The 14,427-nt window shown below is 37.1% G+C and overlaps 1 protein-coding gene across 4 annotated transcripts in view; it reads right to left on the bottom strand.

Annotated features, from left to right (window-relative positions):
• Window positions 1–730: 730 nt before the first annotated feature.
• The window catches only part of DZIP1 (DAZ interacting zinc finger protein 1), a 41,490-nt gene continuing 27,793 nt past the window's right edge, over window positions 731–14,427 (bottom strand). Inside the window, exons 12-20 of one of the 4 annotated variants that reach the window (XM_075045959.1) lie at window positions 12,594–12,653; window positions 9,389–9,534; window positions 8,864–9,059; window positions 8,369–8,498; window positions 8,145–8,195; window positions 7,132–7,334; window positions 6,648–6,778; window positions 2,406–2,577; window positions 731–1,615 (exon numbers count right to left, since the gene is read on the bottom strand). In XM_075045959.1, the coding sequence (XP_074902060.1) occupies window positions 1,533–1,615; window positions 2,406–2,577; window positions 6,648–6,778; window positions 7,132–7,334; window positions 8,145–8,195; window positions 8,369–8,498; window positions 8,864–9,059; window positions 9,389–9,534; window positions 12,594–12,653 (1,172 nt within the window). In that variant the 3' untranslated portion in view covers window positions 731–1,532. Of the gene's footprint in view, window positions 1,616–2,405; window positions 2,578–3,285; window positions 3,402–5,271; window positions 6,034–6,647; window positions 6,779–7,131; window positions 7,335–8,144; window positions 8,196–8,368; window positions 8,499–8,863; window positions 9,060–9,388; window positions 9,535–12,593; window positions 12,654–14,427 lie in introns of those variants that run through there. The other 3 variants (XR_012652910.1, XM_075045960.1, XM_075045961.1) reach the window with 3 other exon arrangements.

Raw genomic sequence — 14,427 nt, 5'->3', positions numbered from 1 at the left:
TTGCTTTCTTGAAAAAAATAAATGAGGTATTTAACAATTCAGTATGTCAGTGGCTTATGGGAATGGCATCACACACATCATATTGACTGCAGTGCATCACTGCAACCATTTCTGAAATGGGTTCAGTACTGGACAAAACAGCCATCCTCTGTGCAGGTTAACATGTAAAATATCTCACCGCTGATTAGCAGTGATGTTGGAATTGCAGAGCACATCATAACTGCAGCACCAGACCACACCAGTCAGTGGGAATCAGCAGGCTTTTATCTTCCTCATCACATTGGTGGGGTGGAAGAACCCACTGGGTTACGAAAGGGAAGGAAAAACCCCAGGCAAGACCAGCTGGCCTGCTCCGCCAGTGACATTCCTGAAGGGCTGACCAAATAAAATCGGGCAATAATAGATAATCCTGAATTAGTTACAACAGTTCAAAAATTCAGCCAGTACTTTTTTTACCTGTCCATAGAAATGTGATGGCTTTTGAGGGAATATTTGTACGATGAGTCAATAAAATGAGATCAGAGATTATGAATAACCACAAAACGCTTTCCAGACTGAGACCCTAGAATCGGGCACAAACTCAGGTCTGTCTTGAGGCTTGAACTGATGGACCCTTGGAATTTCAATACATTGGTTATTTTGAGACAAAGGTGTAAACATAAAAAATGAATAGTCCTATTTCATAATGGCACAGTAAGATAGAAAAGGTTTTGTATCTGATACCATCTGAAATACATCAGAACTACAAAGCCATTCAAGGCTCTTTTATTTTTGTATTATTTCATTTAAGTCAAACCACTTGTGTTTTTTAAAGAAGGCAGCCAATATGGACAAAACAGAAATATGAAAAGTACTTCCACAATGGCAGGCCAGTGCTTTCCTCACCTTAGCTTGATGGCTTTTTTTTCCAGTTTTTGTGCTTTTCTGTTAACTAAGACTCAACTCCAATACAAAAAAAAAAAAGAAAATAATAACTTCCCCAAATAGGAGGCATTTAATAATAACTAGTTTTATATCTGAGGCCTTTTATTCTTTTCATTTGGTGTTTATTGTAAACCATGGTAGAAACTTAACATTTTAATACATGGAAATATTTTATTTAAAATGTTCAAAATTTTATATAAAGTTTATGATAAAATACAAGAAAATATGCATTTAAAAATTTTATAAAGTAATACTCTGCGGTAAATTCTGTTCATTGGTTAACAGGCTTCCTTGCAAGACCAGTTTCAATCTTTAATGTAAACATTAGAGGCAAAATTTTCACCTCAGTGAAATCAAAGAGACTTTCACCATTGAATTAATGAGAAAGAAGCATTAACTCTCAATTTCCAGACAGACATGGCCAGTAATGCATATATGAATATTCTTTTTTCAAATTCAGGACTGAAAGACACAAGAGCTCTGTAAACAGTATTCCTTGTTATTACATGACCAATATGAGAAATTAATACAAAATACTTGATGTTTTCAACCACGTTTTCAACCCCAACAGAACCCCAAAACAGTGCCTCCCATCAGGAATGCAACAATTATATATCTGAAGAATCACTCCAATCTGTTACAGTGACTAAGCTGCTTTTTAACGTGCTTGTATTATCAGCTTCATGAAGGCCTGTTAAAAGAACAAAAAAATATTAACAATTATTAATACTATTTTGGGGGTATTTTTACTTTGTATTTATCTATGAGATAGAATCACATGCTATGTGAGCAAACACCCGTGGACTTCAGGAAGTCCAGAATTTCAACCAGTGAGGAAATTACAAGTGTTGATAATATGAAGGCTGTTTCTGTCACAGAATACAATGCACAGGACAAGTAGTCAGTGTCAATATTACTTTCCCTTTAAAAATAACCTGAAGTATGTTTATATAACTGCTTTAACCTTTATGTATATTGAAATGTTAGGGCTAGAAACTACTATGTAAGTTCTATGTAAGGTTGAGGCTATTACTTTACCAGTAGTTTAAATATTTATCTCAGCCTGGTAGGTCACTTAGACATCTTGAACAAACCTGAAATTTTATTATTATTCTCAAGGCAAAGTAAGAAAGTTTCCCTCCTCCCTTAATTGTGGGAAGGGATTAAAAAAAACATCCTGGATGATTAATTTTTAAGATGAGGTTGAAGCCCAATAGTACCATATGTTTTAAAATCTCTAATTTAAGTTTCTTGGCACTTCTGTATATTTATGTGTGTGTGTTGTTTACGTTTAAGTATGTATCATAAATATCATATATGATATTTACATGACATAAAACCAAGCACACAGTTTTTCTTACTTGTTCTTTTCTTACAAAATACCATATATTGAATTACAATGTGTGATACACTATACTTAAGTTCTCTTCCAGGTCTGTCAGTTGCTTAAGGTTTATAATGTAGAAGTATGAATATGTTACCTTCCTCCTTTGGTACACTTGTCTTCGGAAGACCCCATGCCTGTACCACAGATGCAGCATTTGACTCATTTTTCTGAACTGTCAATGCCTTCTGACCTCTATCATCTTTCATCAATAAAAAGTCTTCTTCTACTGATGATATATCCCAATCATCTTCATCAACTTCTGTGAACTAACAGGGAGAAGAAAAAACATGCATTTTTCTTCTGTCCGTTCAAGTTGTGCTGAAATCTTCCATAAACTCAACACTGTAAAACTGCTAAAGAAAAATGCACTGCCACACGGCCTTTATGACATCTATCACCACAGTTTTAAAATATACATAATTCAACTACCTAAATTATATTAATACACTATTATAGTTCCAAAACTAAAAGTGGGGTTTTTTTAAGTCAGGAATTGCAAAAGTTAAAAGTTCTGCCAGTTCTATAACTGGCAGAAACCTATGTTTTCAGGTATTACATGTTTAACTTAAAAAAGGATCGTCTTTTCTGGGATATTAGCTATTCCAATGAGATAGAAAGTCCTTTAGGCATTAGAACGTATATTACTTACATGAAAATAAAGACAGGACATGTTATCATGCAAGTTGGCAGTTTAGTTTGCTATACAAGCATTCTGTATTCACAGTAGAAAAATCTAATATTGCAATAAAGGCCTTTTCAACTGAAAACGAATTTATTTAAAGAGAAAATCAAATAATGAAAGTTTAAAAAACCACATGGTGCTCAAAGTTAAAATATGTATTCCTCTTAAGACTCATTGTTAGCATGTACAAGCATATTTTTAATTAAGTGGTGGATTTGCATAATGAGTTCACAAAGTGAGAGTCAAGTCAAACAGATGAACCTGAAGGCAGCGAGTCTATGGTCTTTCTTACCTCATCTGCCCGAGAACTAAATATCTTCATTCAGCTTTTGAAAGAACAGCTACAGCATTTCCCTATTTGTCAATCAGATGTGGTTCAATGGAATCGAGCCATATTAGAGAGCTTAACTGTGGAAAGTGAAAGACGGTTTCTCACAAAGCTAAAACCTTATTTCACTGGAGTCACTCAATATTACAGCAAGATATAGAAGGTGCTTCTGTTGCACAGAGGAAAGATTCAGATGCTATTAGAAAACAACGTAAGGTATGCACATACTAGAGAAAAATCAACAAATACGAACGTGTCCTGTCTCTCGAAAGAAGGGAAAAGACTGCAGTAATGCTCTATCTTGCAACATAGTTCAATTTTAACATCGCTGTTAACAATGTTAAACAAACTGTTTTTCAAAAACTGACAGATCTGCTCAGTGTGCTGTATTATTAACATACCAGGATTCAACATTTTGCTATTTTAAATTATCTGCAGTGGGAGGGTGTGGTACTGGGAAAGTCAGAGTCACATATATTGAGAAATGCTGGAGGAAGAGTTTCCTCAAACATTCACTAAGTCCCAACTGATTTTTAAAGTACAAAATACAGAGAAAAATGTCAACTTCAAACAGAATTCAGTTTTGATCAAGTGTAAATACACAGCACCGATCAAAACTGCTAAGCAGTTTTATTAACTCAAAGACTTACTCCAAAGAAATACCATAATCCATACAATGTCTGGTACAGGTGAACTCAGCTAATACAGCTTCAGGTAAGCACAAAATTAATTTTCTCTAAAAAAGTTTCTGAGGTAACTTCTGTGAAACGTGCCCTTCCTCTGGACCCGCTCCAACAGGTCCATGTCTTTCCCATCCTGAGGACCCCAGAGTTGGACGCAGTACTGCAGGTGGGGTCTCACCAGAGCGGAGTAGAGGGGCAGAATCCCCTCCCTCGACCTGCTGGCCACGCTGCTTTTGATGCAGCCCAGGATACAGTTGGCTTTCTGGGCTGCGAGCACACACTGCCGGCTCACGTTCAGTTTTTCATCCACTAGTATCCCCAAGTCCTCAATCCCTTCATCCCCTACTCTGTATTGATATTGGGAGACTGCCCCAACCTATGTGCAGGACCTTGCACTTGGCCTTACTGAACTTCTTGAGGTTCGCAGGGGCCCACTCCTCAAGCCTGTCCACATCCCTCTGGATGGCATCCCATCCCTCAAGTGCATCAAATGCGCCACTCAGCTTCGTGTCATCTGCAAAGCTGCTGAGGGTACATTCAATCCCGCTACGTCATTAATAAAGATATTGAACAGTACTGGTCCCAGTACAGACCCTTGAGGGACACCATTCATTACTGGTTTGTCCTTGGACATTGAGCCATTGAGTGTAACTCCTTGGACACGGCCATCCAGCCAATTCCTTAGCTATCTAATAGTCCATCCATCAGACCCATATGTCTCCAATTTAAAGGTAAGAACGTTGTGGGGGACCGTATCAAAGGCCTTACAGAATCCAGGTAGATGAGATCCGTAGCTCTTCCCTTGCCCACTGATGCAGTCACTCCATTGTAGAAGGCCACCAGATTAGTCAGGCATGATTTGCCCTTGGTGAAGCCATGTCAGCTGTCTCTAATCACCTGCCTGTCTTCCATATGTTTCAACCTATCTTCTACGAGGATCTGTTCCATGATCTTACCAGGCACAAAGGTGAGGCTGACTGGCTGGTAGCTCCCAGGGTCCTCCTTTTTACTCTTTTTAAAAATGGGTTTGACGTTTCCCTTTTTTCAGTCAGGGAGTTCTCCTGACTGCCATGACTTTTCAAATATGATGGAGAGTGGCTTGGCAATTACATCAGCCAATTTCCTTAGGACCCTGGGCAGCATCTCATCAGGTCCCATGGACTTATGTTTAGGTTCCTCTGGTGGTCTTGAACCTGATCTTCTCCCACGATGGGAGGGACTTCATTACCCCAGTCCCAGCCTTGAGGTTCAGGGGCTTGAGAGATGTGGGAAGAGAGGTTACCAGTGAAAAGTACAGCATCTTTAAAGCATAGATCTTAAGGCTTATTTTGCTACAGCTCTTTGTTCTTGAAGGCCAAATTCCTTAACATAGTGGTCCACCGTCTATAGCTCTTTACAAAATGTAACATCCACTAAATTTAACTGTGAACATTTTGCAGCCTTCTATCATCTGACGTTGCAGAGAATTTGAAAGTAATATTTGGACAGAAAATTACACTGTAATAGTCATTTCTGAGTTGATAATTTTGAGTCTGGTGTGATTTGCAGCTCCCACACAGTCAAGTTAGTTAGTCAAGACAAGTTAGGTGTCACCAGTGGCAACTAAAAGCACACAGGCTAAATGTGACTACCCTACCATTACAACTAAAGTTGATTAAGACAATCACCCCTTTCTGGAAAATGAAATAGAAGTGTCACTGTTTCTGGGAGGATTGATAAATTTCAGATTTAATAGGCAGTCAGGAAGCCCTAAAGTATCAGTTTTACTATGGATAACAGGATTCTCAGTAATTATTATTTTATGAAGTGAAAAAATACTTTCTTGAATACTAGAACTAGTATCTGGCCATCTACTTCAATCTAATAACAACTACTAAAACTGAAATAAAAAGCACTGTCTGTTGTTGACTTCTGATTTGGAATAGCTTTTGTTCCTTTTAAAAATTGTTCAGGCAAAGATCAATTTGCATCAAAGTGGCTTACCAATTATAAAACTCTAAACTGAGGGGAAGACTGGGACCTTAGGAGCCTGAGGGGTAAAGAATAAGTTGTGTTAGTATTCTGATTGTGAACACATGCCATACTCAACGGACAGACATCAGTGATAGATCTGATGCAGTCAGAAAACAGCATATGATTGTAAATAGGTGCAGCAGAAGAAAGACCATACCAAAAAATTGAATTTTTCCCCTCATTAAAATGCATCTGTTCCATATCAGATAAAGCTCTAGAAATAAAAATATCTTAAAATATTAGATAAGCAAATTCATTTTTTCCTCCATCTAAAAAGATACTAGGAAAGCAAGTAAAGAAGGGCTTTCTCTATGCTGCTAGCATAGGAGATAAAAATGATACCAATTGTGCCCAAACTTCGGGCTAGCTGTAGTGATCCAAAACAGTCATGGTATAAGCTAATAAGCATTGCGGATGAAGAGGTCACTTGCCACAGCTCACTTGCCAGCACTTTTCTATATATCAGTGCAGACATACCCAAAAACACTACTTAGCTCTGTAATTCCAAAACCCTCTTTCAGAATTAAGTTCTTCACTGCACCAAGATGGTTTCAGCATGAAAAAAAAAGTAACATATATATATATATTTCGATTACTTAATGAAATAATAATGACTATTAAAAGTGATACCTTCAGTTCTTTCACCTCTTCTTTCTTAATAAATGCTTGTGCAACATTAATCCCTCCAGCTGGTTTATTCTTATTTCCATGGTTAGAAAGACTCTTTCCAACTTGTTCGGTCAGTTTTTGAATAACTGTTCCTAAAGTTCATAAAAAATTATATTGACAGTTTCCATTCACAAGTAAGAGACTTTACTGTAAACCCTCTAGAAATCTTCCACGAAGTAAAAATAAGTACAAGAAGTCTCGCTGAGGCAGAGATTGTCTCTTTTTCTGCATTTATATAAAACAGCATGATACAATCTAATTTGAACTGACATCTTCAAGTACTATATTAATATAAACACATTAGCAAAAACATAAAGTGCACACAAATATATACTTGAGACTAGATAGTCTGCCTTCATTATGTTTTCTAACACAGAAATATATCAGGAAATGCAAAATCATGCATAGCTGTTACAACATGCATATACAAAAGTAGTGAAAAAACCTTTTGAAGTTTTGGCAGGTGTTCCAGTTTCTTCAATTCCACTTTCCTCCGTCCCGTCCATATCACTTTTGCCAGAAGCCTTCTGAAAAGCACTGACTTTGTTGCTTGATGTTTTTGACTGCTTTTTCAATAATTCTGGTGATATGTAAGACTGTTCAATATCATCTTCATCTACTTCTTCCTCTGAACTGAATGGTGGAGTTCTAAGCAAAAACACATACAATCTAAGGACTTACTGCATTTCAGTGACTGCACTGCTATAGACATATTTAAGCTTCCTTGTATTTTCCTTTCCAATAATGTGCATTTTTCTTATGTGAAAAAACCAGGAGCTCCCATAAATTCTAACTATCCATAAAACTATTTAAAAGAAATCACGCTGCTAAGTAAACTCAGGAAGTTATCACAAAATGATCTCTTATATAGACATGACTATTTCCCATCTATGCAACTACCTTTACAAAACATTAGACCAATATATAACAAGTCTTGCCAGGCAAACAAAGATAGGCTTTCATGGATCAGCAGGGAGAGCAAAGTTCAGGGTCAAGGAATCTGCACCACAGAAAGTCTGTTCTGACATTTTGTTAGATGAAAATAACTTAGGAACTTTTCAGTGCAGGAAATTACAAAGTAAGGTACCTGATGTGAGTGGAATCTGGAATATTGTGCTTAATTTTGGTCATAGTAAGAAAATATCGATACACTGAAAATTAGGTCACCAAAGTATTTAGCTGCTTTTAACTGGGTCAGAAAAAGCATCTGAGAAAGAAACTAAAGGAAGTCCCTCTCTTGTTCATAACAAAGAATACATCTGCTGAAAGGAAAACATGCTATCTTTCAGGGATTATAACAACACACTCAAATGGAATAATACTTTAAAATAAAATATGAAATACGCAGTCCAGAAAGTGTTTATAATTTTAGCTTAATAATAGCTTTTGTGTGGCAAGCATGTGAATATTCAGTCAAAAGAAATGTTTTCTTCAAAAATACAAGGGAACAAATCATACGTGATGCTAGATGTCTTCCTGGAACCTCCATTTCCAAAAAGCTTCCTGGATCTAAAAATAACAAGACAAGTTATTTCAAGACTGACAGTCAACTAAGTAAGCATAAAGTTTATATAGAAGTAATGTGAATTCTTTGCTCAGTTCTTACAATATTAGCAGGAAATGTTCGCGTCAGTCACAAAAACCCAAACTCATATGAGTACTATGAGAAAAGCATCTCTTACTTTGGTGTAGATGTATTCTCAGCGATGGTGGTTCTTTGTTCAGCTGGGCGGACAGCTGTTGAAGACCGTTTTACTGGTTTTCGTGGTGTGGCAAATGATGAAATTCCCAATTGATTGAACTTCTGTTTATCTACAAGAGATGTTATCTATCTCATTACTAGAAGCAATGTTTGGTATCTTTTATATTTAATTTCTAAAATTAAAGATGTCTCTGCTGTAGATTATAGTTTTACAAAAGAGAAGAAAAAAAAAGTATTTTTTTTCTTCAAAGCAGTTCAGAGTTACCATGTATCTTGCCAATATAGGAGCTAAGATTTCTGCAGTTAAACACAATGTCAAGAACCCTTTAAAGGAAACTGTTTAGTTGGCCATAACTATATAGAATATTTGTATGAAAAGTTATGAAAGCAGCTATAGAGAAACGTTGCTAAATAAAACCTTAAATAGCACTTATAAAATGTAAGAGAATGAACAAAAACCAAAACCATTTTAAACCTTCTGAAGGAAGCTGAGGACAGGAAACAGGTCTATTACAAGATGATGATTTCTCTTCAACCCTAAAGCTAACTTGGCGTTCAAGATGCTCTCGAATTCGGTGAATGTCAGGCTCTTGCTTCTGTTTGCATTCTCTAGCAGATTCAATAGCACGCAAAATTTTATTTAAGTGATCATTTGGGATACCGCGAACACCCTAAGGAAACAAATAGTATTGTAAACACAGGGGTTATTATTTCTGGGATTTATATCCTACAATCATATACACTCTTTTAAACTTCGAATATCTCAAAGCTTGTAGAAAAATCACAGAAGTTGGTAACACTGCCCACAGGTATAGCCATATCCTCCACAGCTGTAATTTGATGGACAACCTCTCAGGTTAATGAACTGCACTTATTTATAACATGTGGAAATTCAGCTTTGGATTTTATAGGTTGAGCGTTGTGGTACAAAACAGAAAGAGAATAGCAACAAAGTGCGACAAAGATTATCCCTCTTTTAAATAACTCAAAATAATCTTACTGCTTTAATTCCCAAGGATTCCAGCTTCTCCTCCAGGGCTTGCTCCAAAACAACTCGTAATTCTTTAGTTAAAGAAGGATCAGTCTTCAAAGCATTTATTAAATAGTGGTTACTTCTACCTGTTTTATGATCACCTTTCTCAATTTCTGAAATAAGAATGGAAAAATGCATTTCAGAGACATTTGAAAAATCCACAGTACATAAGACAATTAAAAACTGCACTGAAGCATGCATTTTTTAGAAACACCATAGACAGCCATGTGCGCTTTTTGTCTATATGGAATTGTATTCTCTTTAAAATCTTGGGCTAGCTTACAAAAGTCAGCCCACTTGGAATCTATAGCTCAGCACCTCATACTCACCATCACAAGCATCTTCTATTTTTCTTGTTACAGAATCACTGTAAAGATACATGCCTGAATATCTAGCAACAAAGTTCTCTGCTTTTAGAACTGTACTTGGAAACTTCTGATAAAGAAAGACTATCTTCTGATAATTAAGTTCTCTAAAAGTGGTATTTCAAATCAAAGCTGAACTCTAGCAGGAATTAGAACAGGTATATGACAAACTTGTTCTCAAGAAGAGCTTAAAACAACGTAATGTCCTCTGATAAAAAAACACCCACTGAAATAAAATCTTTGGAAAGTTTTAACAGTTTCAAAAGTCTTGGTAAAGACAAAACCTTAGTCTGAGGCAGACAGTTTCACAGAAAATACATGATGGATAATACTTATATCAAAACTCTTTCAGGGACAAAGTTCAGTGTCGTGTTTTCTTCTATGCAGCTCTATGACACCATACATACTTAAAAGCAGACAAAGAAGTTTCCCTTGCTTTAAGTGTCTCTTTCCCTTGCTTTAAGCGTCAGTAATGACATGAACTCTTATGCAAGAAATAAAGAATCATCTAGACAGATTCTTCCATCTAAATTAAAGACTGACATTTAAATTAGGCCAAAGTATTATAGGGTCATACAGAGGAGTAAAGAAGCAAAACATACCCATTTGGAACCTGCCTATAACGTGTCCCTGGCAAGATGAAATTTTACTGAATGCCACTTCTACCAAGAGAACCAATACTCTGTGGGACCACAGTAGCTGCTCCTGTCTGGCAGTGGTCAGCAAAGCTGGCAAAGCATACACAGAGGGGTTGCTGTAAACCACACTCCCAACTTCGTCCCCTGAAATAAAAGCTAAATGTTGGGCAGGAGTTTGTCTCTGTCCAGCATGCCTTACAGGGCAGCAGAGTCATTTGCCAGCCCACAGACAACGACATAAAAGAAGGAGTAATTCCATACTGTGACTTTCAAATGCTTTCTTTCAGAACAAAAGTGCCACTTCTATTTTTAAATGATTGCTTAAAAAGCAGTTCCATTTACTTTTCATTTTTCTTTAAGGGAAAGACAAGCACCCTGAAGAGGACCCAAAAAAGCCTCAAGATACACAAATGATATTTAGGTTGTTTTGAGAGTGGCCTCCAATGGATCGTGGAAAGAACTGTAGGTAATGAAAACTTTCTGAGAAAGAGTCCAGCTACCATACTAACAGATCTGTGTTGAAGAGGACAGAATCTGGCTGAAATCTTATCTGGCTTGGGGATCTGTGTGGACAACTCAGTCCCTGACAGAGGTGGGATCAAAAATGATTCGGTTGGAGAGCTGAGTCCTAGAAGAGGCAAGCTACTGGTCGGTGAGGAAACACAGCACTATCAGACTATCCCCAGTCAGGAAAAGGCACATTATGCAGTATGAAATCCTTCCAGAAAGCTAGACATGAGACATTTTAAAGTGGAAAGCTCCAAGGAGCCTTCTGAAAATCCTGTCCCTTTCAGATGTTAATCCTTACAATAAAATAGATTCATCTAAAATAATTTTTAAATTCATAATGACTACATACTAATATGGGTAACAAGACTATCCAGCATTATCCTAATTAATGACAGTATTAATTCTTGCTAATTAACTCAAGATAAATCCTCTTTGCCAGAGACAACTATTTAAGGAACTGTTTTCTTATTCATTTTTGTTTTTTTAAAAAAACCCTAAATACTAGGTTTAACAACTTTGGAGACAATAGACCTTAAGTCTGGTCCACTGTCTCAGCTCCTACATAATCCTATGAAATAATGTGCCAAGTCAAGAATTTTCACACTCTCCCTTACAAATGACTGCCACCGAAAACAAAAAAATCTTGGTCTATCTTTTCAGACCACATTCTTTCTTTCTCTCTTTTGTACTGCAGGCCATGCCTTTAGGCACAGCAGAAGAATCAAAGACAATCCATCAAGAGAGAAGACGGCAAGCAAGAGAAACAGCAGAAAGAACGGCAAAAATGCAAGCAGTCTTTATTTCAGATTGTTCAGAGTCACTGGATTTTCCCTGGGGAAACCTCTCACTTATGCACAGATGTATTCAAGCAACAATTTTGTTTTCAAAACAGCATCGTTCCTTCAAAATTTAAACTCACTGGCTATAAAGTTCAAGACTGATTTTGATTTTTGCCCACAGTACAGATTATTACGCTATTGAGCTATTTGGCGTTTAACCTGAAGTAATGTTAGCCTTCTTCAGGAGAACACCATGCAGGATGAACCAACGCTTTCTGTTCTGTCACTGTAAATGTGGCCTTCTCCAAGTTTTCTTCAGATGGAGCAGAAGAACAGCTGCCAACACTGGGATACATAATTTCATTCAGAATTGCACAACTCTGGCTGGAGCTGTGGCTGCTTAGAAGTAGGTGTAACTAAGATTACTTGCAGAAGTATCTTTGGTGCATTTATGGAAGTAGGCAGCTTCAACCTCCACCACCAACTGCCTTCTATCTGAACTCTTTATCCTCTTATGCAGAGTTTGAAAAAGAAGTGAGCACACATTGCAATAGCATCAGCACTAAAAATTTCCTAGTAAGGGGGTACTCCCCATAAAACATTTTTGCTCTGCTTAGCTCAAGTGCCTTTAGACATATGGAATATGCCTGCTTTAAAGAGTTAGCCAGATTTTCATAAAAACATTGCACTTGGCTAGGGAAATCATAATATTTACAAGCACCAATAGCAAACAGGAGACTGACACAAACAAGGAATGTTCCCACCCAAATCACATAAGCATACTGCAATACAATGAAAAATACTGTAGGTATCAAATAATATTTACTTTTTTTTTTCAAGAAACACATGCCACTGTATTTTGAGCTGAATCAACCATTACCTTTTTCCTCTTCTGAAAGCTCCTCTATGGGCTCCAGCATATGCACCAAGGGTGCCTGCTCTAATAACGAGGAAGAACAGGAACACCAGACAAACAGGACAGAAGAAGGTCAAGGTCCAGAGCGGGAAGTTAGGCAAAAAAAATACACTGATGTCAACTTTCCTGATTGCTGACAACCTGCTTAACAATCACAAACCCAGTGCAGCATGCCTCTTCACTGCCTTGCTGGTACATTTTTGTAGAGGACACCCTAATACAATAGTCACTTCAGGAGTGATTCAGTTGCCCAAACATGGGTGTCTAGCGTCATCTCAGATATATCAGAGTTTTAAGCCATCAGCACAGGGCTGGCTGATACGTCGCAGAACTATAGAAAAACCCATGCCCTTCTGGAATGGCAGGCAGAGGCCAGGTGGGATGTTTTTAGGCACCTACAATGACAAGGCCACCTAGGATTAAGTAAATGAATACTGTCATTCATTTCTCATAAGAAGCATTTTCATTTTAAAATTTATTTAAAAATATTGTTTATGTGCAATTTGATACTAAAAGTTTACAAAAGGCAAGTGAAATGGTCAGACATAGAAACCCTCAAAAATATATGGAAAAAATGTTAACTCATTACTCCAGAGAATTATTAATTACTGAGTCCATATGTGCAAGACAGAAATTTTATATATAGATAGATATGATAATTTCCAATAAAACCAATAAAAAAAATTTTCAAGCGCTCCAATACAGTGAGATTCAGTATTATCATGTGCTTTAAAGAAATCTTGAAATGTCCTCTGCTGAAAACAGCTTCCTAAACACATTGAAATTATCATTCTAGAGGCTGTCAGGTACAATTTGCTTTATATAAATGAAGCCAAAGTACAGTTTATTTACAATTTTATAGACTTCAGATATGAGATGCACGAAAATGCTTATATGTAGACTATTAAAAATTCACTTTCCATAAATTAACTTATTTTAATGAAAACTAGAACTTCAGTTTCTTCTAGGGTTTCCAATAAAAACAGAGATGTGCAAACTATACTTCAAATATTCAACTACTGGCAGTATAGGAGAAAACAATTTATTGGCCAATATTTTGGGCCAACATACATTTGCCCCAACCTTCACAAGAAACCTTTTGCACTATAAATGGTTGTTACACTGTGTAGGTAGAAGGGGAGGAAGTGACATTGCATTAAAGATTTCTGCTCTTCAGCACTTCTTGTAAAATTAGGTACAACCATGGATGCACTGTGATGGGTAAACACAATGAAATGAGCACTTGGAACTAAGTGACACTTACTGTCACATCTCCAATATTCCCCATGTGAAAGGGACTAAAACTGGTGGTGTAAATACTTGGTTATGGCAGCTGCTCTCTCCATGCTTTCCATAATTGTGACTATATTCAGCCTCACACCTGCTTTTCCAAGGCCGTTACCAGACTTTAAGATTTGCTCCCATATAACTTGCACTAAATAAGAAGTTCTAAAAAAATGTTTCTTATACCATCACAAGATGCTAACAAGATGCAAATGTCAATATATGTTATGGAAACACTTAAAAGCAAAACACTGAGAGACAAATAGGCTTCTGATCTTTTAGTCTCTAAGGCTGTAAGATTTAACAGCGGCCAGAGCATTCTTGGGCACCGGAACATGATCCTCCACACTACTGCTCCTGGCACACTGCTGCCCTGCACCAACTAACGTTCTCCAAAACAATGTTCAGGCACAGTTTGGGATCATTCCCAAAAGCCTGCAGTGAGCCTGTTTTGGAGGACAGAGCCTGAAGCACGGATGAGATGTTCTGGGGGGATTTAATTTAGCTGCATGGG

Source organism: Buteo buteo, chromosome 14 (assembly GCF_964188355.1).
Source record: "Buteo buteo chromosome 14, bButBut1.hap1.1, whole genome shotgun sequence".
NCBI lineage: Eukaryota > Metazoa > Chordata > Aves > Accipitriformes > Accipitridae > Buteo > Buteo buteo.
Note: the sequence above shows the minus strand (reverse complement) of the source record. Positions and strands in the feature narration are given on the sequence as shown.